The 25,904-nt window shown below is 40.4% G+C and overlaps 1 protein-coding gene across 3 annotated transcripts in view; it reads left to right on the forward strand.

Annotated features, from left to right (window-relative positions):
* PAPSS1 (3'-phosphoadenosine 5'-phosphosulfate synthase 1) overlaps positions 1–25,904 on the forward strand; it is a 99,986-nt gene that overhangs the window by 23,340 nt on the left and 50,742 nt on the right. For all 3 annotated transcript variants that reach the window (XM_028158613.2, XM_054726733.1, XM_054726743.1), the window contains 4 exons: positions 2,552–2,670; positions 18,179–18,292; positions 21,223–21,334; positions 23,131–23,336. In XM_028158613.2, coding sequence (XP_028014414.1) covers positions 2,552–2,670; positions 18,179–18,292; positions 21,223–21,334; positions 23,131–23,336 — 551 coding nt within the window. The remainder of the gene's footprint in view (positions 1–2,551; positions 2,671–18,178; positions 18,293–21,222; positions 21,335–23,130; positions 23,337–25,904) is intronic.

A 25,904-nucleotide genomic window follows, 5' to 3' on the forward strand; every position in this document is an offset into this window, starting at 1 on the left:
ATTTATAGGTCATTAGGCTTTTATTAAACTGTAAATATATCACTCTATCAGTGTGGGATTAGAGCCATTCTAATCCCTAGATTATTTTCATGATTACTGCTCATGTAGTTAACTACTGAAATACAAATGTTTTTCTTACAGCGTTAGTGTATTATCCTCATTTACGGGATAAATTAGCTTGGAAGAAAATTCCTCGACTTGTAAAATGTTAAGCCTAGTTTTCTAACATTGTCAAGCTTTGCTGCTTGACAATTAGCATTACCTGTAGGAAATTTAAAAAAAATATATATTTTATTGATTTTTTACAGAGAGGAAGAGAGAGGGATAGAGAGTTAGAAACATCGATGATAGAGAAACATCGATCAGCTGCCTCTTGCACAACCCCTACTGGGGATGTGCCCGCAACCAAGGTACATGCCCTTGACCGGAATCGAACCTGGGACCTTTCAGTCCGCAGGCCGACGTTCTATCCACTGAGCCAAACCGGTTTCGGCACCTGTAGGAATTTTTAAAAACTCCATTGCCAATGCTGTCCCTAGACTCATGAAATCAGAATCTCGTGGGAATAGGACCCAGTGATTCTAGTGTGTAGTCACATTGGAGAATCAGAGCTTAAGAACTAGTGTTTTAACCAGAATTATTCTTCCCCCCACCCGGGGCTGTTTTATTGTGACTCACCACTAAATACTGCTGGAAATGTTAGTAAAGCAGAAATTTATTCCTGGGTTTAGGACTTCATGTGATACTTAGAAATATTAAATAGGAAAAAAGTGAAATAAGAGGACACTGTAGACTTGTAGTGTATATTTAGGACACTTTTGAGAACTGTACCTCTTAATAGTAATGATGTTAAATTCATGTTCATTCTTCCAAGGATGACCTAAGCATTCCAAGGCGGGCAGGCCTTGAATGACTTACGCGTGGGTGGTGCAGAAGTGGAAGACAGGAAGAGCGTATCTGCAGCTCAGCTAGCCCATTCTGGGAAAACATCATGTGTTCTTTATTTTCTTGGCAGTCACATGGGAAAATCTTAAATAGTGGTTAATAACTAAATTTGATTGTGGGATACATTTTGTGATAGAACAGGATTACCTTCCTGATTTGTGTTTTGTTTAACCTAGGAGCGGTTAATTTGTCTTGCCTGAACACTTAAGCTGGTGGCAAGGGAGAGCTTGCAGGGCTTCAGTGTGGCCTTAGATAATCTCTGTGGACAGACTGATCAGGTGTCCGTTTCTGCATGGAGAGGAAAAAAACCTTGTCAATTTTAATTTTATGCCCAGGGTTTAGGTACTATATTCTGTATTTCTGTGGAGAAATGAGGTGCTCCTATCACTTGGTGTTAATTCCTATGTCTTCACAGGCAGTTTAGACATTTAAAAAGAAAAAAAAGCAGAAGTATAGTTGATCCTCATTAATTGAAGAGTCTATATTTGCGGGTTGGCTTACTCACTAAAGTTTATTTGTAACCCCCACATGTGTACTGACGGCACTTTAACAGTCATTTGTGGACATGCGCCGAGTGGCAAAAATTTTAGTCATCCGGAGCACACATTCCTAATTGAAGTTGAACAAGGCGACATTTGGCCTTTGTTTCCCCTATCATACTGTAAAGAAGCGTCCTTTTTGTGGCTTATTTAGTACCATGGTTTTTGCATTTCTGGGGTGCTTTTTGTTGATGACTTTGCTGTTTAAAGTGGCCCCAGGCCTAGTGATGAGTTGCGGTCTAGTAAGTTCAGGAAGGCTGCCATGTGCCTTGTGAAGAAATGTGTGTTAGATACACTTCATTCCTGCAAGCATGAGTTAGAATGCTGTTAGTCATGAGTTCAGTGTTAATGAATGAACAATATACACTGAGTGGCCAGATTATTATATAATATAATATTATATAATAATATATATATAATAATCTGGCCACTCAGTGTGTGTGTGTGTGTGTGTGTGTGTGTGTGTGTGTGTGTGTGTGTATTAGAGGCCTGGTGCATGAATTCGTGCATGGGTGGGGTCTGGCCAGCCTGGCCAGGGTGCGGGGACATGGGCAGTTGGCCGGCCTGCCTGCTGGTCGAACTCCTGGTCGAGGGGACAATTTGCATATTAGCCTTTTATTATATAGGATATACACTGAGTGGCCAGATTATTATGCGTTCACAGATCATAAAAATCTGGCCACTCAAGTGTATACTAAGTAAGGTGCTTTAGACAGAAATGCACATAAAACAGAGTTATATATTAATCAGTTAACAAAAGTTTTGTTGCCAGGAGCTCACAGGAGTCTAACCCCAAGTCTCCCCTATGAACAGTGCTTCAGTATTCACTGATTTAGTGTTTTAGCACACAACTACTGTGATGATGACAATCGACTGTATGTGGATAAATAAGAAACAAATGTTTAATTAGAAATCTTCTCCCAAGAAAGAAGTTTTATTACTCTAACCTTGTACCTTAGAGGGGCAGCATAAATAGTAACTTCAACATAGCAGAGACTTGCACTGCTGAAACAAAGGTAATTTATTTTTAATTTCTGCCTTCCTTTATTATCTTGTTTCTTTTATAGGTTTCACTGGGATTGATTCTGAATATGAAAAGCCAGAGGCCCCTGAGTTGGTGCTGAAGACAGACTCCTGTGATGTGAATGACTGTGTCCAGCAAGTTGTGGAGCTTCTGCAGGAGCGGGTAAGAGGAGGTCAGAGCGGGAATCACCAGAGACTGTTTCTATTTATTGCATACCCATGGCCTCCAAAAAAAAAGGTGGAGGTAATGTGGAGGAATGTCTGTATTTTTTAATTCTTTATAGTGCCAACAGTTTTCTGTATGTGTAGGTTGCTGTGTTAGGTATTGGGGGGAGGGGATACACTATGTATGCACAACATATGAAATACCCATCAGTGTATCCTACAGGGAGGCTTGAGAGCCAGTAATCTTTTATTTTACCAGTAATTTTTACCACAGAAGTACCTAACAGAGAAAACTCAGCCTTGACTTATTCAGCTTTACAACTTGGCATTATTATATATATTTTTTCAGTTAAGATACATAAGGTCATACCACGGTAGCCAGCCTATACTTTGAACCTGGGAGGCCTTGGAGGGGGAGGTTTCTGTTCCTCACATGCATTAGCAGATCCTGGGCCAAGATCCGGCACCATATTTGCTTCTGGCACCATATTTGCTTCTACCCCTTCCCCACACACAGTGGACCCTGGGAGGCTTTCCCACCCTTCCCTGTCAGCTTACGGCCTGTGTTTTGTGAGTCAAGGTTGCAGGGAGATAGGAGAGTTTCATGCCTGTGCACCACTGAGGAGCGTTCACTCTCAAGTCTCCAGACCTGCTCCTGATCTTTCTTCCGAGCAGCTGTTGTAGGCCTGACTGTGAGTGAGTGCCAAACCCCTTGTGTCTGGGCTCCCAGTCACGCTGGTCCTTGCTCAGCCTTTCGCGTTTTAAAAGCATTTTAGCTGTTTCTTCCTTTCTGCCTTTATTGCAGTTTTTTTCTTGCTCCCATGCTCTACTAAAGGGAGCAGGTCATGTGTCTTGTCTTCTCTTGGTGGGACTTGTCACTCTTCGGGAGCAGTTCACACCACTGCTATAGGACCTCTGCTCTGTGACAGCCTCAGGGAAGGTTAGGATTTCATAGATTAGCTGGCCTTTCCTGCTCTAGTTGGGTATTTTTTCCCACCTTGTCTTCTAGCTCACTGATGCAGTCCTCTGCTTCTTCTAGTCTACTGTTGATGCTTTCTATTGAGTTCTTTACAGCAGCGCTGTCATTTCTCATTTCTTCTTGGTTCTTCTTCATTTCCTCTTGGTTCTTACACATATTGTCGAATTTGTCTTCCATTCTTTTCATCCACCTTATGACCATTTCTCTGAATTCTTTCTCTGACAGGTTGCTTGCCTCCATTTCACTTACTTCCTTTTCTGGTGATGCCTGCTTATCTTTCATATGCAGGCTGTTTCTTTGTCTCCCTATGATCTCTCTTCTCCGGGTGTCTGGTTATGTAGTTCTCTCTCTCCTTATCCCTGGCGAAATCTGACCTTTCCGTGAGGGAGTGTAGAGCTCCTCTGAATCCATGTGCTTGCGCTACTTGGGGACCCGTGTTCTCAGGTTCGCAGCTGTTCGGTGTGTGTCGTAGTTGTAGATTCCCCAGGCTTTTCAGGTTTCCAATAACATCCACTCTCCCCTTCAAGATGGCGTGGTCTCCGCGTCTGAGCCGGTTGCTTCAGGAGGGAACCCAGCAGCAGTGGGGGCTGCCTGGTCAGGGGAACCCCATCCAGCAGTCCCCCACAGTACCCTGGAGTATAGCTGTCCCTCACCTCACCAACAAACACTCCCCGTGCGACCACACACTCTCGCTTTGTTTTCTTACTCACGCACTATCTTGCAGTCTGCCTTCCCATTGGCAGCCATCTTCTTTCCTGGCCTTTCCTCTTGTTACAAGTTCTGTTGCAGAACCCCTGTTCCATTTTTAGCACCTTGTCCATTATTCTACCTTTTGTTGTTGGGGTTGTTTATAGTTTTTAAAAATAAATTTGTTTGAAAACCATAAATATTAATTCCATGTCATGTTTATTGCAACTGTTTTCAGTATTTTTCTTTTTCTTTTGATTTTATTTTTGTTTGCTTTTTTTGTACATTCAACCTATATTTTTTACTTGGATTTGTCATTATCAGTGTTAGAAAGTTGTACATGATTTTATTTTCTGTTACTTTAGATGATCTTTTTTCATATTTAATTAGTGATTCTGAAGTGTTTTTCTTTAATAAAAACCTCAGAAACTTACTCATAGATACTAATATATAATTATAGGGGGGTCATGAGTCCCTAAAGCCATTTTATAGACTACAGATAATTGCAGATAGTTCAGACATTTATAAGTGATTATTCTTACTGTGTGATGGTACCACAGGTCTCTCTCTCCTTCTCTTCTTTCCTTCCTGCAATTCCTAGCCTCTTCTTTGGGCCCTATTTACAATCGAACCTTTTTTTTGGGGGGGGGGGCAAATTTTTTTTTTGTTATTCTTAAAAAAAATGTTACTTTGAGAATATTTTGCAATTCTTTGTAAGTCTAAAAATAGCACAGATAATTCCTATATTTCCTTCACCCAGCTTCTTCTTGTTACCATATTATGTGATCATAGATCATTTCTGAAGATTAAGAAGTTAACCTTGGGTGTGTTACTAGAAACTACAACTATGGACTTTATTAAAGACACTTTCCACTAAAGTGCTTTCCACTTCCAGGATTCAGAATCTCACATTGTATGTAGAGTTAAATTGTTTTTTGACCATGATTCTATAAAATGAAAATACAGACTTGTGGTATCTATAATGCATAAGACTGCAAGATTTTTTCCCTTATGATTAAACACAGAGTAAACTGCCACTGTACAATTTTAGGCTCCTACTACTCATGTTCTCTCTAACTGGTCACCCAATGTCCAGTTTTGTATGCCTTTTATTACATCCTGTATTGTTTGCAGAATTGTCTTTCTAAAGTGTAGTCTAATATTTTTTTGTTTTTACTCTAAAACATATATTGATTTTTTCCCATTGTTTATAGAATTAAGGTGATTCGTGTTCAGTCTAGTACCAAGCTACATATTTTATTGTTGTCCTTACGTATTTCACCATGGTATTCCCTCCCTCCCCCCTCCATTCAACAATCCCTTCCTCCCTCCCTCCCTCCCTCCCTTCTATGCCATTGCTTACCTAAGTCTGTGTTCTGTATTCTTAATTAATGCCTCGCTCCTAATTAATGATTATACTAATTGCCTTTACTTTTATACAGATCTTATTCTATATTATGCCTGCTAGATGATCTGATGATTGTCATTCAAGGTTGGAAAATAGGGACAGATATGAAACTAGAAGTTACTAGTTTATTACTTATTATTAATAGAAGTTACTAGTTTATTACTTATTATAATGGACATATATGCAAGGCTTTGTGTCTTAAAATTTTCTTTTAAAATTGATTTTGAGAGAGAGAGAGAGAGAGAGAGAGAGAGAGACATCGATTTGTTGTTTCACTTATTTGTGCATTCACTGGTTGATTCTTATATGTGCCCTCATGGGATCAAACCACTACCTTGGCACATATGAACAGTGCTCTAACCATATGAGCTACCCGGCCAAGGCAAGGCTTTGTGTCTTTTAAAATATTTGTTTTGATTGTTAGACTCTGAGGGAAAATGGGCTTTCTCCTAGTTTAGCTTGTATATCAGGCCCTGAATAAAGACATTTTGTTCAACATTGATTTGTTATAATGCTGATGTGATGCTGTAAGAACCTATCTTATTTCTGTCAATTAGCCTATGATAAAATTGGTTTCCTTATACAGTCTTTTGCTTAAAGTCGCAGAGCCTAAGGAGGATGTTAAGCGATGGATCACGAGAGTTCTTGCTTCATATTACACAGAGTTTTGCAAAGTATCATACTTTAAAAAGATATTAGCTTGTAAGAACATGTAATAAATAACTTTAAAATGCAATGGGTGTTTAATTTTAAAGCGTGCCTTTAACATTTATGTAAAACATTTTGTGTACTCTTTCAATAGAAACTTACCTGGCCACTGGGTAAAGCTACTGGTCCGCAGTGTGTTAAGTGAGGACTAACTGTAAGAAGAACAAATCACCTGTTGTTTATTTATTCACACAGTAAGCCTATGAAGTGTTTCACAGATATTAGGTAACTTGCTCATCAGCATGTGGCATTCTATACCTAGGATTCCAGGTATATGAATTCCTAGGATTCATTTTCATATACCATTGGCTTTTGCTTTCAAGTATGTTCTTATTCTGTCTTAAGTGCAATGTAATTAAACCTACAACCAGAAAGCAATTCTGGTTATATTCATTGATGAGAGACATTTTCTTTTGAAAAATTATTTATTTTTATATTAAAGCTGGATGATGACAAAAGAAGAAATTCAAACGCTTCCTTAATGCAATTGTTTTCTTTTGGTACCACCCTCCTTGGGGGGAAAGATTGCAATTATGTACTTTTCTAAGTAAATGACCTCACTTCCCATTGAAAGCATGCATTTCTGTATTGTACATGGCTCACACTGTTAATTTAACAGATATTTAGTGCTATACACACTGGGCATTACTGTAAATACTGGGGTTTGTGGCAATGAATTAAAAGCAGTAAAAATTCCATTCTCATGGACCTTAATTTTTAGTTTTTAACCACCATTACTTATAGTTACAGATGAGAATGACAATATATAAATTCATTAAGTTTTTTTATAACATGATGTGGAATTTAAAAATACTATTGAATGGTAATTGCTGGGAGGGAGAGAGGAGGTGGAAGAGGGTATAGTGGGAGTAAATGCTGATGGGGAAAAAATAAAATAAAGAAAATAATTACTATTGAAGGAAGACTACACACACACACACACACACACACACACACGCGACTAACTTCTGTTCTGGAATGCATCCTCCATTGATTTTTCTCAACAAGTTGAATCTTAAATGAAACCTGTGAACACCCCACATTCAGCTCATAGTTTACTAGAGGCCCAGTGCACGAAATTCGTGCACAGGGAGGGGGGGTGTCCCTCAGCCCAGCCTGCACACTCTCCAATCTGGGACCCCTCAAGGGATGTCTGACTGCCTATTTAGGCCCAATCCTACCTGGCAGTCGGACATCCCTCTCCCAGTCCAGGACTGCTGGCTCCCAACTGCTTGCCTGCTTGCCTTCCTGATTGCCCCTAACCTCTTCTGCCTACCAGCCTGATCACCCCCTAACCACTCCCCTGCCAGCCTGATTGATGCCTAACTGCTCCCCTGCCAGCCTGATTGCCCCTAACTGCCCTACCCTGCAGGCCTGATCACCCACAACTGCCCTCCCTTGCAGACCTGGTCCCTCCCAATTGCCCTCCCTGCTGGCCATCTTGTGTCCACATGGAGGCAGCCATCTTTGACCACATGGGGGCAGCCATCTTGTGTGCTGGAGTGATGGTCAATTTGCATATTACTCTTTTATTAGATAGGATGGCTCGTTGGTGATCAAGGAGTACATTTACCTGCTGCACCCTTATTGCAAGGTGACTTTGCATACAGACCTCTCCATGGCGACCAGGGTGGCAAATGCAGCTTAGCTTCATTATCCTCACAAACGCATTTGTTAGGTTTTCCAAAGGTGGGTTATGTGAGCTCACATAATAGAGTTCAGATACCGACTGGGAGGTGAAGAGGTTGAATGTGTAGAGTGAAGTGGTTTTTTAAAGCAAGGAAGAAGAACAAATCATTGTAGCCTTAAATAGCGTGTGCTTTGAATGGGGATGTGGAGATGAGGATATGTTTTTAAATAATGCTTTTGCATTACTACCTGTTGTTGTGTGTAAGAGTATAATTTCGGATGCTCAAGGCAGATGTCATGGGCGGAGATGGAAACCATCAACAGTAATTCCCAGTAGTTGAATTCTTACCATACACAAGGCACTGCACTAGGCATTTCAATAGCACTGTTGTGTTTAATTTGTATTAAAACTGGAAAGTAGTCATAATTATCTTCATTTTACTGATAAGGAAACAGATTGAGGGAGATGAAGTTGTTTGTCCCAGGGTAGTTCAGTCAGATAGAGCAGGATTCAAACACAGTCGGATGGATTCTGCAGCCCATATCCTGGTCTTTCTACTACACTGCCTTCTATAATATCTAGATGCTTTCAGTTTCTAGTTTATTTCTGAAATATGCATCTTTTCTTTAACTGTCTTTCACATTCCCTGGCCAACTGTTCTCTAAGTGTTGTTGGGATTAAGAAATTGAGAAGAATGGACATTTCTTGACTTAATATTTTTAGAGTACTTTTAAAATACTTCTGAGCAGATCAAAGAACACTGGGCTGGAAAAAATGTTTACTATGAAAAGAACTAAACGGCCATGCCTGTCCTTGGTTAGTGTGGAATGTTTGTTCAGTGTAGTGTGAAATAAGAAAAGTGTGTGTAGGTCATTTGATTGACCTTGGGAAGCCGCCGGATGAGTCATGACTTACTTAGGTCCTAAACCCACATCTAAGTGGTAAATGAGTTGACTTGGCTTTTATGCCATCTGTAACAAAAACTCCCATTTCTAAAACAGCCACCTAATTACATTTTATCTCCTCTTCAGATTCTGTTTGTTAGACTTGGAGAACTTTATCTTACACCAATCAGTTCTCTGTTTCTCTGACACCAACTGGGTGTCCAATCATTCAATTCAGTCCTGACACTAACTATCCAGAGTTAGCTCAGACCCCCCAGGCTAAGGGCTTTCTCTCAAGACTGCCTCTACTTCAGATGCCAGCTGCAAATAAGGGTGCCCAGGCATGTCTGCCCAGCTGACTGCACATTCCAGGGTTCCCATGATGCCCAGCCTGGCTCCAATAATTCCACTCATAGAACTTGGGAAAGCACTTTCATTACTATTACCAGGTGGTTATAAAGGATACAATGCAGGAACTGCCAAATGGAAGACATGCATGGGGCAAGGTATGGGGCGGGGAGAGACGTGGAGCTTACATGCTATCCTCAATGTGCTTACCAACCCAGCTCTCTGCACCCCTCCTTTAGGGGTTTTTATTGGAGGTTTTATCATGCAGGGACGATTGATTAAATCTTTGGCCACTGGTGTTTAAACTCAATTTCCAGTCCCCCACCTACAACCGTCTAGGGGTGGAGCTGAAAATTCCAGCCCTCTAATGACTTGTTCTATCGGGACTGAGCCCTGTAGCTGGAGCAGCGGTTTTCAACCTTTTTCATCTCACTGCTCACATAAACTAATTATTAAAATTCTGCGGCACACCAAAAAAAAAATTTTTTTTTTGCTGATCTGACAAAAAAAAATAGGTCTAATTTTGATTCATTCACACTGGATGGCTATTGTTGTTTTGGTTAGTGTCATTTTTATAATTTGACATTCTGAGGGAAAAGAGGTCAGTGCCTCTGACTAAATAGGTATTGCATGTTTTAAAAATTTGTGCAGCACACTGGTTGAAAATTGCTGGCCTACATGGTGATGGAAGGAGACTTGACTTGGGGTGGTAAACACACAATACAATATACCGATGATGTATCATAGAATTATATACCTGAAACCTGTATAATGTTACTAACCAATGTCACCCCAATAAATTCAATTAAAAAAAAGAAAGAAAATTGCTGGCCTAGAAGTTACCTTATTGTTGTACCAAAGACACTCTCACCACTCAGGAGATTTCCGGGCTTTTAAGAGCTCTATGTAAGGAAGTGGGGACAAAGACCAAATATACATTTCCCATTGTACCACAACATTTTATAAGAGCAAAGAGAGTAGTGTGTTTTGGAACATCTAGAGAATGCAGGTGCTTGAGAAGTGCTGTCTCCATGGTAACAAATGGACGTTTTTCTGCCTGGTGTTCGGTATTACTTTGGAGAGACGCTTCTGAAATGAATTCTATCAAGAATTGTTTTGTTAATCTTTACTCTAAGTAGCATTGGTTTCACTGATCAAGAAAAACGTGTTTTGAGCGTGCGGCATGATGGGTATGTTAGGAGGACTTTAGTTAGCATAGTACCCTCTGTCATCTGTGTTCTCTTACTTGTCTTTCATTCTGGCCTGTGTAATATAATGGGATAGGTTAATGCAGTCATTTATATAAAGACTGAATTTCTCAGTATTTTGTCAGAGCATGTTTATTATTGTGCTTCAGGTGGCATATATTTAATAAAAAATGTAGAAGACACTGAAAAAGATTGAGGGTTTTGGATTAAAATTTTTCCCCTAACCCTGGAATGGTCACTAGATGGCCTGCTGGTATTGCATTTTAACTTGGTGTGTTCTGACATAAGGAAGTAGGCTTCTTGCTGCTGGTTTTAATCTAAAGAGATATTTTAAATAATGTTTTTAAATCTACCAGGAACTCTAGATTTACTACTGCTATAAATTATTTAAAGGTATGTCTCTTTATGGAATGGTGGCTTAGTGCTCTTAAGTAGATTTTATACTGTACATAAAAACCAGACTTCGCAGCTCAGTTTTAAAGTGTTGCCAGAATGTTGTTTGGTGTTCATGCTTTGGAGGCATTGTAGTTTAGATAATAGACATTTAATATTTATATAAAAATACGAATGTGCTCTAATGTTCAAATCTGTTGAGCAGACTTGGCTCAAGAAAAAAGTACAGAAAAATTACTTAAAGGAGAAGGTAAGAGCAACTATGTATTTTCAGGTAGTGAAGACAGTGGATGTTGTTTTTCTGTCTTCCAGTTTCGGGTTAAAAAGAAACAGTTGTCTCGCCCTAGCTGATTTGGCTCAATGGATAGAGCGTCGGCTTGCAGACTGAAGGGTCCCGAGTTCGATTCTGGTCAAGGGCACATGCCCAGGTTGCGGGCTCAATCATCACTGAAGTTTCTATCTCTCTCTCCTTCTCCCTTCCTCCCTAAAAGCAATAAAAATATATATTAAAAAAAAAAAAGAAACAGTTGTCTCTTTGAACAAAAAGATATGGATACAGTGCATGTTAGATCTGAGAGTGCATGTAATCAGTCAAGCAAAAAAAATCTCTTGAGTACTCATGTTACATTTTAAAATAAATATTTAAACATTCATACTCTTTAAACCTACCTCATTGGTAGCATGTGAATGGTGTCTTGACCCCCTTAGTTAGGGGGACTCCTAGGGACACCCCTGATCTTCCGTTACCCTGAAATACTGCGGAGCTCTGAAGATTAGATGAGGGACTGAGGTGTGCAAACACTTGCTCCTCCTGGCCTGGCTTATGATGTTTTTGTGTTAAAAAGTAAATTCCCTGAAAGCAAGCGTCTTAGATGTACCATGTGAAGGACACATTGTTTCCTAATGGCTGACTGTGTCTCTGGAAATCCTGATGAATCCCAAATAAAATGGGAAGCTTGTGTGGCAGGGACATCCTTCTGTTGTCCAGACCCCTTCTCTACTTGGAGGTGGTTTTGCTCCTATTAGAAGTTTAGCCGTGGTTTTGGAGACTAAAAAGGTTTATTGTCACTAGAATGTGCTAGGAACTGGCTGTCTGCATTTGAAAATTCTTTTTGTATTCCTGATAGTTCTCTGTACACTTAGTCTACATTGTTCCATGTTCATCTTCATTCATGCTGTTACGTTGGTGTTAATTGCAAAAAATATTCACTTTATGAATCTTTTCCGAGGAGGGGAACAGTAGCAACCTTTTGAACTTTTACTTTGGCATTGGTTAGGCATCGGAAGAATTTTGTGTCTAAGTTGTGAGGCTAAAATTCATTTAAAAATATTGCTGGGTGTGAATTTTGAAAAGAAGAATTTTGTGAAATGCTTGTAATGAAAAGATTATTTTGACTCAAAAATAGGAAAACATTTTCTCTTTATTGAAAACAAAGTGATTATAGCATCTGTGTTTATACATACAAAGCAGGACATTACTAAACCTGTTTTCATGCTAAAACTATGCTTTATTCGTGCACAAAACACTAACAAATTAATTTGGTTGGATTAATAGTATAAGTGCTACCCTTTAATGTTCAAAGTAATTCTCTTGGAGACACTTAGATTTGCTCACAAATTATTTATACCCTTGCTTTTTTAACTCTGGGTATGGTTGGAAGGAAAGAAGACAGGATTGTGTATAAAGTTGTTAGTTCTCAGTTCCCACTTTGAACATCTCTTCAGAGGGAATTGATTCACATGCCTGGTGGGCCTGCCCAAGTTGTGGCGTTCTGGAGAGGGGTGATTCCAGGGTGGAGGCCGGGAGTGCAGACCCAGGCACGAGGGGCATCACATAGGGCACCATGTATGCTGCTCTTCATCAGTATTTGTGACCTGAATCTAGTGATGCTGGTTTAGGAAACCAGGCAAAAATGCCCTGTGGCGTCCAACGAAGATCAAAAGTTTAGTCTGTTGGATGCTGTTCTGTTCTCTGACCCCAGGATTGTTGACAGTACTCAGTGGTAGATGTGGAGGAGAGGGAGGGTAGGCAATCCCCAGCACAACGTGAAAAAGGTATTCCAGCCTTACAGGAATACGGGATTCAGAGATGGCACGGAAGCTTTATGCCGAGTTGTCGTGTCATTGACGTTGAGAATGATACGAGGAGGGCCTTCCCTGGAGGCCCTGTGACATTTGTTCCCAGGCTGGATTATGGTTTCGAATTTCCAAGGGGACTAGAGTGGTTGGAATGGAGGTCTTGCTTTTATTTACAGTGATGGGATTTGGAAAAGCCGGTTGAAAATCATTCACATAGAAATGTTTAGGCCTAACTGAAATGACGAGATATCTTTACTTTTTGTCAAGAACTTGATTGACACAAATATCACATGCTGACCAGAAACCCTGGGAATTATAAGTGAACTCATGAAAATAAATCAAGAACACCTTGTGAGAGAAAATGTTTCATAATTTAGTTTTTAATGGGAGAAACAGTAATGGTTTTTGTTTGTTTTGGACTTTTTTTTTTTTTTTTGGAGGAGAGTAGTACTGGGACCTCAGTTCCAACACTTACCAATTAACTGTACAACCCAGATAATAACCTTCTTTCTCTAGCTTTAATTCTCTGTTCTGTGAAATGGGAAACAATGATAGCGCCTGCCTGTCTCAGAATTGTACTGATGATTCTGTGAGCTAATATGTGTCCAGTGCTTAGGATGGTGTCTGGCATGTAGCAAGCAAACTACAGTGACTATTTATTGAGTATTTATTGTGTGTTAACTGCGGTGGAAGACAATATAGCAGGAATTTGGGACAAGTTTCTAACCTTTCTCCTGAGCCTCAGTGTCCCCATCTGTAAAAATGTAGAACAGCGATAGTTTCTTCTACTGTCATAGGTAGAAGTGTATGGAGATTAAATGCATTAATTCATATGAAGCTCCTAGGACAACACTGCTATTATAGAATGCATTCAGTAAATATTAACCCTGCAGTTCAGATACTTTAGTCATTTAATTGTCACAATGGCCCTGAAAGAAAGAAATCAATAAATATTTTTAAACCACTGAGAAGGAGGCAGGTTCGAGATGTTAGGTAACCTGCTCAAGGTTGCACTGTTAGAATCTGAACTCAGATCTTAGATACAAACATCAGGAATAACTGGCCTGCAGACCCCTATGGCTTTCTCGAATCTCTTTTTAGTTTTGAAGATGGTGTGTCCCTAATGTTTTGTGATTAATGTAAATATTTAAATTTAATTCCGTTTTGCCATCCTCTTCCTCATAAAAGTCCTAATGAATGTCAGACTTTTATATGTAACTTAAGTAAATTTTAGCATTTGTTTCTAGTCTGGAGGATATTAGTTCTTTGTTTTGCAGCTGGGAAAATGTGTATGTCTCATGACATCTATGAGAGCTTTACAGACCCAAAAAGCTAATTGAACATATAGGGTGTGTGTGCAGTTCACTTAATGCACGTTCCATTATTCTTCCAGGAAAAGTTGATTCTGAGTTTTTATTTTGTAGTTGATGAAGTAATAGGCTTTGTACAGACTGCTGAAACTATTAATTGTCCTGTAATGTGCCTATGGGCAAAAACAGTTGGAAGGGAATATGTAGAAATGATAATGATAACCATGTACAAGGTAATGTGTTTTTATCATTTCCAATTTTTTACTGCTATTTTTTACTTACAAATGTATTAAGTGCATTAAAGTGCATGTATTAATGTATTAAATGTATTATATTTAATAAATGTATTAAAATGATTCCTGGCGTTAGAAGCACAGAATGGACTAGATTAAGTTAATCTGTTTCTCTTGTTAGATAGAAGGAAGAGCCTTTCCTATATGGAATTTTCTCTTCGGGTGCACAATGCAGTGACCCCCTCAGCAAAACTTAAGGCATGTCCTCTTTACCTTGGTTCATTGGAAATGATATGTCTCATTCATCCAAAGTTGTATGGTATTTATATCTACAAAGAGAAGATAGAGGCAGCTGATGGAAGCTTTCTTCCTTCTCCAGTGTTCTTGAATGCGCCTACATAATCTTACCATCAGTAGAGATCACAAACACCTGCAGCTGTGGGTACCTGCTGGTAGCTTAATTGCAAAAGAGGCTCTAGAACAGGCGTAGGGAATGTCCTATCCTTGGGCCATATAAGGCCCAGGAAATCATTTGGTCTGGCCCTGCTAAGGCATTAGGGGTGAGTTAAATAAATATTTGACCAAATATAGCAGGCTGATTTTTAAATTGATAATTTTGTATGGCCCATGAGTGATATAAATATCTAAATGTCCCTTGACAGAAGAAAAGGTTCCCACCCCTCGTCTAGAAGGTTAATGAAGTGTCCTGTGTTATGCAGGGTTCCTCTCCTCCCCCCCGCCCCCCCCCCCCACCCCTCTCTCTCCCCACACACATACACACACATTCATGTTTCCACTTTCCCACTTTCCTCCTGTGAGCAGTGGGGCGGGCATGCACGTGACTAATGGGCCTCCAGAAAGTGCCTTTCATGTCTACACCCCAGGAGCAATCTATTGGCTGAACTTGGTATAGCAGCAAACAGTGTTTCCTTATTTCTTCTCTTTTAATTTTATTCTTTCTTCCCCCCCCCGCCCCCATTCATGTTTATTCTTCTTATTTAATCTTGGGTTTATGATGAGAAACACCAGAATTTACCCATAGGAGTAGCCTGATTTTGGCACATGATTTAGCCAGAGTTGAACTGTCTCATAGAATAATTGTTTCTAGATTCTCAGAACCCACAGGAATTGCTTGAGTAGTGGCACCCATACCTTTCATGAGGTTATCTAGCTTTGATATGCATATCTGATCCTGCTTTTTTCTCTACACATGGTATTAATGTAAGTCCAAATATAAGTTGAAGTTTCTTCTGGAACATATTCCTTAGGAAAAATAATAGGGATTGTCCTTAAAAAACCTGGTTTTCCATTAATATTTATTTTGAATAACTTTTTGTTAATTTTTTTTAATGGACTTTATAGGGCAGTTTTAGGTTCACAGCAAAATTGAGTGGAAAGCACAGAGAATGAGTTCTCTGTATGCCCCCTGCTCCCCTCCCACCATGCACGCCTCCTGCTCTCAACATTCCTCACCAGAATGGTACATTTGTTACAGTTGATGAACCTCATTGACACATCATTGTCACCCACAACTTACAGTTTATATTAGGGTTGTACATCCTGTGGGTTTTGACAAATGTATGATGACATGTATCCACCATTGTAGTATCATACAGAATCGTTTCACTGCCCTAGAAAATACTCAGTGCTCTGCCTATTCATCTTGCCCTCCACCCTCCCCCTGTCCCCAACACCGGCAACCACTGATCTTCAGAGTTTTGCCTTTTCCAGAATGTCACACAGTTAGAAGTATACAGTATGTAGCCTTTTTAGATTGTCTTCTTTTACTTAGTAACTAGTGGCCCTGCGCACACACGAGTAGCTTGCTACTGCTTGCCTCAGCTGGCCGCCTCGCCCACCGAAGCTGTAGCTCTCCCCCGCTTGTAGCTGGCTGCCTCCCCCTCCTGTAGCTCTCCCCTGCTTGTAGCTCCCTGCCCCGCCCTCCTGGTGATCCGTCGTTACGCGTCACGGTGTAATGACCATTTGCATGTTACCTCTTTATTATATAGGATATGCATTTAAGTTTCCAGCATGTTTTTTCACGGCTGCCTAGCTCATTGCTTCTTAATGCTGAGTAATGTTCCATTGTCTGGATGTATCACAGTCTACTCATTCATCTGCTGGAGGACTTCTCGGTTGTTTCAAGTGTTGACAATTATGAATAAGGTTGCTATCAACATTTGTGTGCAGGTTTTTGTGTGGACATAAGTTTTCAACTTATTTTGGTAAATACCAAGGAGCACAATTGCTGGATTATATGATAAGAGTAATTTAGTTTTGTAAGGAACCACCAAATTGTCTTCCACCCAGTCTATCATTTGGCATTCCCATCAGCAATGACAGTTTCTGTTGGTCTGTGTTCTCACTAGTTTTTAGTATTGTCAGTGTTTTGGATTTTGGCCATTCTAATATGTCTGTAGTGGTATCTTGTTTTAAATTTAATTTGCCTGATGACATATGATGTAGAGTATTGTTTCAACTGCTTATTTGTTATGTGTATATCTTGTTCGGTGAGGTATTTGGCCCGGTATTTGGCCGGTTTCTGGTATTTGGCCCGGTTTTTGAATGGGTTTTCTTATTGTTGAGTTTTAAGAGTTCTTTGTATATTTTGGATAACATTTTGCAGATACTTTCTCCTTGCCAATGGCTTGTCTTATCATTCTCTTTAGAATTACCTACTTTCTTTTTAATAACAAAATATTGCTCGGATGAGATAAATGTATGAAAAGCTTTTAATCAATGCCAGTTTTATATGCTTATCAATGTTACTTGATAGATTTGGCTTAAAATATGTAAAATAATTACATACATTTAGTAATTATTCCCAGGGGTATGACAAATGTGACCAAGCCTTGCAATGATCACCTGTGAGCAGCATATGACTGTCTATGTTGTGGTAATTACACATGTGTTCTTGCAGGATAAATGAGGCTAAAGACCGTTCCAATCCTATCCTATATAATAAAAGGGTAGTATGAAAATTGTCCCCTTGACTGGGAGTTGTCCAGGAGTTCGACCAGGGGGCAGGGCTGGCCAGGGAAGGGAGGGAGTACCCATCCGGCAGCCGGCAACTGCTAGGGACCCTACCAGTGTACGAACTTTGTGCACTGGTCCTCTAGTGTTATATAAATGAGTACCTGGAGTTTACATAAAGTTTCCAGACTACATTTCATATGGGATCAAAAGTGCTGTTTCTCAGCCCTGAAGTGGTGGAGCACTGTGTCATATTACTGAAAAGGTGGCTTCAGTGGCATGTTCTCATGACATGTTAAGGATAATAATGGTTGTGTTTAAGTGGGTTTTTTTGGTTTGTTTCCAAATTCTTTTTATCATTACCTCTTTGAGGTCATGTCTTCTATGCAGTTGCCTGATTTTGAAGGTATATGGTATGTTCTAGGAATTTCTTTCTCACTAGATAATGGGACATTATGCATAGGGACTTCTTGTATGGGGGATTTTATCTGCTTGAGGGTAGACCAACTGACATTTGGGAAATTGATTGGGGAGGGACAGCATTCAAAGCCCTCTTTTTACACCTCTTTTAAAAAGTCTTATTTTGAAATTTTAATTTTTCTTCATTAAGGTAACCTTGAAGAACGCTAAAATTCAACAGTTTATTGTACTTTTGTTTTTGTATAGGATATTGTGCCTGTAGATGCCTCTTATGAAGTAAAAGAACTGTATGTGCCAGAAAATAAACTTCATTTGGCAAAAACAGATGCAGAAACACTACCAGCATTGAAAATTAGTAAAGTAAGTACTTTGTTGCTTTTCATACCAAGTACTATGGCCTTATGTACACTTGGTAGTCTGTAAAATTTGTGGTTTTATGGTTGTGTTTGAGGGCATGGTTAGTTGTGGTGTGTATCACAATTTCCAGGGTGGGAAATGTGCTTAATTTTAATTTGTAAAGCCATATCCCTAAATTATCATGGCTTTGATTTTCTTTTAGTCATAATATTTATTTATTTTTAAATATCAAAGAACAAAGATTATATAAGATTTTTAGGCTTATCAAAACTGGGTTCTAAAAGGTTAAGAAATATTAATCTGCAATAACTAATTTAAAGTTAATAATTAATTAATTTTAAAAATGAACATTTTTTTCTTTAAACATGTTTCCCAATCCCCTACCAAAACTCTGAATCTCCCTTACTAATATTATTAAGAATATTTCTGTTGTATATCTTAACTCTAATGATATCATTGGGTATTTTCCCAATAAAAAAAACTGCTTAGTTAAACTAGATATGGTGACAGTGGAAATTATAATTTACTAGAGGCTCAGTGCATGAATTCGTGCACGAGTGGGGTCCCTCAACCTGGCCGGCGATTGAGACCTATTGGGGGGCCAGCCGGCTGGGGGGAGGGACCGTGGAGGTTGGCCAGCCTGGGGGAGGGGCTGCGGGAGGTTGGCTGGCCTGTGGGGAGGGGCCATGTGAGGTTGGCCAGCTGGGGGGAGGAGCCACGGGAGGTTGGCTATGGGAGTGCACTGACCACCAGGAGGCAGCTCCTGCATTGAGCGTCTGCCCCCTGGTGGTCAGTACGTGTTACAGCGATTGGTCATTTTGGTCATTCTGTCATAAGGGTTGCTTAGGCTTTTATATATATACTAGAGGCCCAGTGCATGAAATTTGTGCATGGGGAGGGGGCGGGGATCCCCTCAGCCCAGCCTGTATCTTCTCCAATTTGGGACCCCTTGGGGGATGTCCAACTGCTGGTTTATCGGGCCTAAACCGGCAGTTGGACATCCCTCTCACAATCCTGGACCACTGGCTCCTAACTGCTCACCTGCCTGCCTGCCTGCCTGATTGCCCCTAACTGCCCCCCCTGCTGGCCTGGTCGCCCCACGCAGCCTGCTGCTCAGTCATTTGGTTGTCCCTCACCAACCCCCTTACGTCCTAGTTGCCCCATACATCCTGTTCGATTGTCCGTTTGGTTGTGATGGTCGCTTAGGCTTTTATAATTATAGATAGATCAGTTTCAAATTTTAGAGAATTTAAGTCTTACCTTTAGGTATACTATAAAAACAGAGATTAAGGAATAAGAACCTGGACTAGAAGTAGAATTTCCCAGTCTTTCGTTTAGTGTGGTAAAAATTTGACACACCCAGCAAAGTGCCAAATCTGAAAGTAAGGAGAAAGAGGAAAAACCAAACTTCTGAGCTTTCCAAGTACATAGTTTTTCAAATCACTGATAGGAGTAGATGATCCAATGTGCTTTGCATGATTGGGTCTCTGACCAGAAGCCAAGGCATGCTGGGAGTACAAATATTCGGAGTTAGAGAGCAGAGCCACTCGGGAAGCTGACAAAACGTACTGTAAAGGAACTGATGACTTTTCACAGAATGAACACACACACACACACACACACACACACACAGAATGACAGTGAATGGACATGAATCCAGGTCAGTCAAACTTGACAGCCCAGAAGGACAGTAGCCTTTTCTGATTGTAAACTTTTCTTCAATACAGTGGTTTGTTCTCTGCACGTCAGCATGAGAAATAATTAATTAAAAACTCCATGCTAAGTCAGATAGTGTATTAGCTTGGTCTGCCCTAACAAATACGCTAGACCAAATGGCTTAAACAGCAGGAAAGTCCAAGATCTAGGTGCTGGCTGATTTATTCCTGGTGAGGCCCTCTCATGGCTCAAGGACAACTGCCTTCTCGCCATGTCCTCACAGGATAGAGAGAGGGAACTCTGGTTTCCTCTTCTTAGTAGGGCTGCTAACCTATTGGATTAAGACCCACCCTTATAACCTTATTTGACCTTAGTCACTACCTCAGAGGCCCTATCTCCATGTCTATTCACTTCGGGGGGTTAGGGCTTTGACATGATTTTCAGAGGGCATGTTCAGTGCCTAATAGATACCTTCTAGAATTGGATTCTACTATAGACAAAGAGTGGCCTTGGTCAAAGGTGTAGGGAAAACTAATAAGATGAAAACTTGAAATTAATTTGGTGCATGAATATAATTTTTCCCTTGAATTGAAGAAGAGGAATTTGATTTTTCAGTGGGACACATTGGCCAACCTACTTTGGAAATAAATAGTAAGCAACATTTTACTTGCCCAGGTGCTTCATCTTTTCTCATTTGAGAACCACGGTTACATGTATAGAGCACCAGTTAAAAATGAGCATACCCAGCTTACTTGAATGATACAAAGATGATCGTTTCTTTAACGTTCTAATGGGATATACTAGAAATCTTTGTAAAATGAAGGGTGCTCTGTTATTGGGGAAGGACTATTTTTATCTGAAGTTTTAGTTTAGGACAGTGGTTGTTAGAGTGTAGTTTTTAGACATCATTGTCAACATTTTCTGGGAAACTGTTAAAAATAAAAATTCTTGGGCCCTACAGCAAACTGACTGAATCGGCAACTGGGGGGTGGAGCCGTCTTCATTTTAACAAGCCTTCCAGTAGTTTCTTATATATAGTAACAATTGAGAACCACTTTAGGAGATGCTTTCCTTATTGGAAATGTTTGCAAGTCTAATGTTATTTAAACTTGGGAAAATGCGTATTTTTCTAGTGTCCTTAATTATTAGATTTGTATAATCTGTAATCATTCTTGAGATATTTGTTTCCATCACTTTCCAGATTAAATTCCTAAAGGCCATGACTGCTTTTGTTCACAAGTACATGATATAGAAAATTTTCCTTTCTCATTTACTAGGTGGACATGCAGTGGGTGCAGGTTTTGGCAGAAGGTTGGGCCACCCCACTGAATGGCTTTATGCGAGAGAGGGAGTACTTGCAGTGTCTTCATTTTGATTGTCTTCTGGATGGTAAGACGTTTTGCATTCTGTAGTACGTTGAGCGTGGAAGAGATATTGCACAGTTATAGGGATTCATCACTATTTATAGGAAGTAGTGGTACCGCCTTAACGAAGGTAGTGTTTTAAGACTAAGGTAGATCAGTACTAGACATTTTAAGTGGATAGTGAGATCTGTTTTCCATTTTTGTTTCCCCGATTGTGATTTATTGCATGGGGAGAAGGAAAACCTGAGGATTAGGGATGAAAAGAATTTCAAAAGCAAATAGTTTCCCTGTGCCACAGCCACCTGATCATTTTCGTGCACACACTCAGTTTTGCTATATGGAAGCCCGTGCTTACTTAAGCCAGGCCTTCTAGTAGGGAGCCAGGGAGTTCAAGTTTAGGAGTCCTGAAATAAGTGGTTGAAAGGATGGTTCTTCCTATTCTTTTAAAACACTCAAAGAAATTGATGTTCAGTATATTGTAATAATAATTCAGCTACCTTTAACGTTGTATACTGTTGGTAAGATTAATTTTCCACCTCAAAGAAAATACTGTTGTTCCATATCACAGAACCCTCCTCAATTGCTACCACGTCTTTCTGTATTATGACTTGTTTTAACTGGGGAGTGAAATAGATATTTGAAAATGTAATTTCTGATTGTTCTCCAGATAAATTTTATCACAAGAACATAAGGATTAAATATTGTTCTTCGATTTTCTTCCTTGAAACTAATAGTAAAGTCTTTGTGGACTGTGTCTTGAGTATTGATTTAGTTTTGGATTTGGTGCAACATTTTGCACTGTATGTAGTGGTGGTAATTTTAAAACAGCCAAACAGTTATCAAAGAAGTTATGCCATGATTTCCCAGAAAAGTATGTTTTCTATTTGGTGTGTAAATAAGATCCACATAGCAATTTGAGAGTGCATTTTATTTTTCTAATCTGTGCATGATGAGTAGGAAAAAAAACCATTTGGAGCTTGAAAGGTTGGGAACTGAGAATGTGCCTTTGGTCTCAGTGGGACACATTTTGAGTTAAAAGGAGCACTGATTACCTACTGCCTTTGTGTCCTGGCCAGTGATAGCTGACATGGGTTCAATTCTGATTAAAAACCAAGTAACAAAAGGCTTTTTGGGTGTTTTTGTCTTTCTGTCTCAAGGATACCCATGTATATTCAAGTATTTTTTTTTTAATATTTTTTATTGATTTTTTACAGAGAGGAAGGGAGAGGGATAGAGAGTAAGAAACATCGATGAGAGAGAACCATCGATCAGCTGCCTCCTGCACACCCCCTACTGGGGATGTGCCCTCAACCAAGGTACATGCCCTTGACCGGAATCGAACCTGGGACCCTTCAGTCCGCAGGCCAACGCTCTATCCACTGAGCCAAACCGGTTAGGGCTCAAGTATTCTTAACCAATTTGCCACTCAAAAGGCAGTTATCAGCACGAATTTAAATTTTTTTTAAAAAAGGCCCTGAACCATACTGCTTTATCTTATTCATATATTGGAGGTATTCAGTATATTGTTGGTGATGTTAAACTTAACCAGTTGAGTTTTACTTGTTAAACAGTTTCTTTTACTTCTGTGATTCTATCCCATAGTTTCACCCTAAAAGACAGTTTCATGAATTGTTGTGAGTGCTGCTACACACACTGTTGATTTTCTTAATTTTTGCTGTTTTTTAGCCTCTGTTGCTTATTCCGTCTCCTGATTTTCTGTGCCAGGCACCAGTTCAACATTACTAGTGTCCACCGAAGTGAGATGTGGATACGTGAGGCCTGTGGAGTAACCCAAGCTGTGTGTTCCTTTGTGCCCTGCAGGGGGTGTCATTAACTTGTCAGTGCCTGTAGTTCTGTCAGCTACTCATGAAGATAAAGAGAGGCTGGATGGCTGTACGGCATTTGCTCTGATGTACGAGGGCCGCCGTGTGGCTATTCTTCGCAACCCAGAGTTTTTTGAGCACAGGAAGGAGGAGCGTTGTGCCCGCCAGTGGGGAACGACATGCAAGAACCACCCCTACATCAAGGTCCTGTACAGACTTGGCTGCATTTTATCTTGATTTATTACAAATAGTGTTTGTGCTGAAAATGTGGGCATTACCTGTATATTGGTGGTTCCATTGAAATTGTTAACATTTTGCAGAAGCGAGACTGGATCTTAGATTAGTGTGATGAGCATATGGTCTTGTCACTTGGTCCAGGTAAATATTTGTTCAGTAACTATTTAAGCATCTACTGTACACGAGGCACCGAGCTAATGCTGGTGCTGGACACTCAAGCACAGTCTGTACGCTCGGGGCTCCTAGCTTTTGGTGGTGGGACAGACGTTAATCATGTCCTTACAGGTAGGACGGGAGGTCAGGATGGTTTTGTCTTGTCTGGGTTTTTAATTGAACATTGTGTTTCCGGTATGGAAGCAGTGCAGTATAATTAGTCTCCCCAAAGTGCCTTGTGTACTTTGTATGTGAAATATTATCATTGAAGTAAAACCTCTGTTACTTGTTAGGTGTTTTAAAGTACACTTTGAGCATTAAAAGAAACTAAGTGAAATTGTAGTAACTTTATCTAGAAAATTTCTGTAACTTCTATTTGGATATTGGAAATGTGCTAAATCTTATTTTGTTGTCTCATGAAGGACAAAAAAGTGATAACTTTTTAAAAACGGGATATATTTTCTTAGAAAATAAGGAGGTTGAACTAGTGATGGTGTCAGGCATTCCTTCAAAATTAAATTTTACAGTTAATAGTAACAAGTGACATGACTTACAACACATGCTCATGTAAATTCTTTGAGTCACATAGCAAACCTGTAGGATGGTGGCATGTCCTTTGGACGTATGGACAAAGTGAGACTTATAGGGGATACATGTCTTGACCAAAGTTATGCAGGTAATAGGTGGGATGAGGGTCTGATTTTAATCTAGATCACTTTGGGTGTCAAAGCCATCTTCCATAATCATAGCAGATAGTGGTTATTGGTATGTGAGCTTCACATACTATGTAGCCTACCTATATCACTAGAGGGTACTTTTTAAAAATATCTCATTTTTTAAAAATTTATTACAAAATGAATCTGTAACAACAATCTAGGTCCAGAAACCCCTTTCAATCCCTCTTGGTCATTGCCCTGCACCTCCAGTACTCAGTATCCTGTTTTAAATATAATCACATTTTTGTATTAATTTGTAGTTTTTACTCCATACAAGCTTTTCTGAATACTACAATTTGGTTTCATGTGTATTTTGAAATTTATGTAACTGGAATTATACTGTATGTATTCCTCTTAAAAAAAAATCTCATTTTTTTATTTTTTAAAAATTTATTTTTATTGATTTCAGAGAGGAAGGGAGAGGAAGAGAGAGATAGAAACATCAATGATGAGAGAGAACCATTGATCAGTTGCCTCCTGCATGCTCCCTACTGGTGATCGAGCCCACAACCCAGGCATGTGCCCTTGACCAGAATCGAACCAGGGACCCTTCAGTCTGCAGGCCAAAAGCTCTATCCACTGAGCTAAACCAGCTAGGGCACTAGAGGGTACTTTTCATATGAATTTGATGGAAGAGACATTTATTTATTTACTAGCTTTCCCGTTGCAGGAAAAATCCTGCAATAGGATTTCCTGCTGCACTCTACCCCGCCTCCGTTCCTCCCTTGTCGCCCGCCTCACCTTCTCCTCCAGCCCGCCCGAGTTTCCCTTTGCCCCCGGCCCCGCCTCCGCTCCGCCCTTGTCGCCCGCCTCACCTTCTCCTCCAGCCCGCCCGCGTTTCCCTTTGCCCCCGGCCCCGCCTCCGCTCCGCCCTTGTCGCCCGCCTCACCTTCTCCTCCAGCCCGCCCGCGTTTCCCTTTGCCCCCGGCCCCGCCTCCGCTCCGCCCTTGTCGCCCGCCTCACCTTCTCCTCCAGCCCGCCCTTGTTTCCCTTCGCCCCCGGCCCCGCCTCCGCCCCGCCCTTCTCCTCCCCCCCCCCCCCCCCGGCTTGCTTGCTTCTTCGAAGCTTTACTCCCTTCTGCAGCTCTTGGCTTCTTTGGACGCTGTCTTGATATGCAAATTAGCCGCCATCTTTGTTGGGGTAATTTGCATACTCGTCCAGATTGGTTGGTGGGCGTGGCTTAGGTGTAGCAAAGGTGCGGTCAATTTGCATATTTGTCTATTATTAGATTAGATTTTTTTGTTAATCCTCACCTGAGGATATTTTGATTTTTAGAAAAAGTGGAAGGGAGGGGAGAGACAGAGAGAGACACATTGATTGGTTGCCTCCCCCAAGGGCCCCGACAAGGGCCGGGGATCAAGCCTGTATGTGTCCATGACCGGAATGCAACCGAGGACCCTTCAGTCCTTCAGTTCGATGCTGTATCCACTGAGCCAAACTGGGTAGGGCAACATTTGTTTTTTAATCCCTCAACAAATCTGAGTACTGTTTATATTTTGAACCATTTTTAAAGAGTGATCTGTATGACTTCTTGGTATTAGTTGGTACCTGGTCTGCAGCCTTTAGGCACCAGTAGGGTTTGGCTAGGCGGGGACTGTGTGAGCCGTGGTCCTCCAGGCTTGTGGAGCAGAGATTCAGTGTGTGAGAACTAGCTGGTGTGCAGTGG

Source organism: Eptesicus fuscus, chromosome 2 (assembly GCF_027574615.1).
Source record: "Eptesicus fuscus isolate TK198812 chromosome 2, DD_ASM_mEF_20220401, whole genome shotgun sequence".
NCBI lineage: Eukaryota > Metazoa > Chordata > Mammalia > Chiroptera > Vespertilionidae > Eptesicus > Eptesicus fuscus.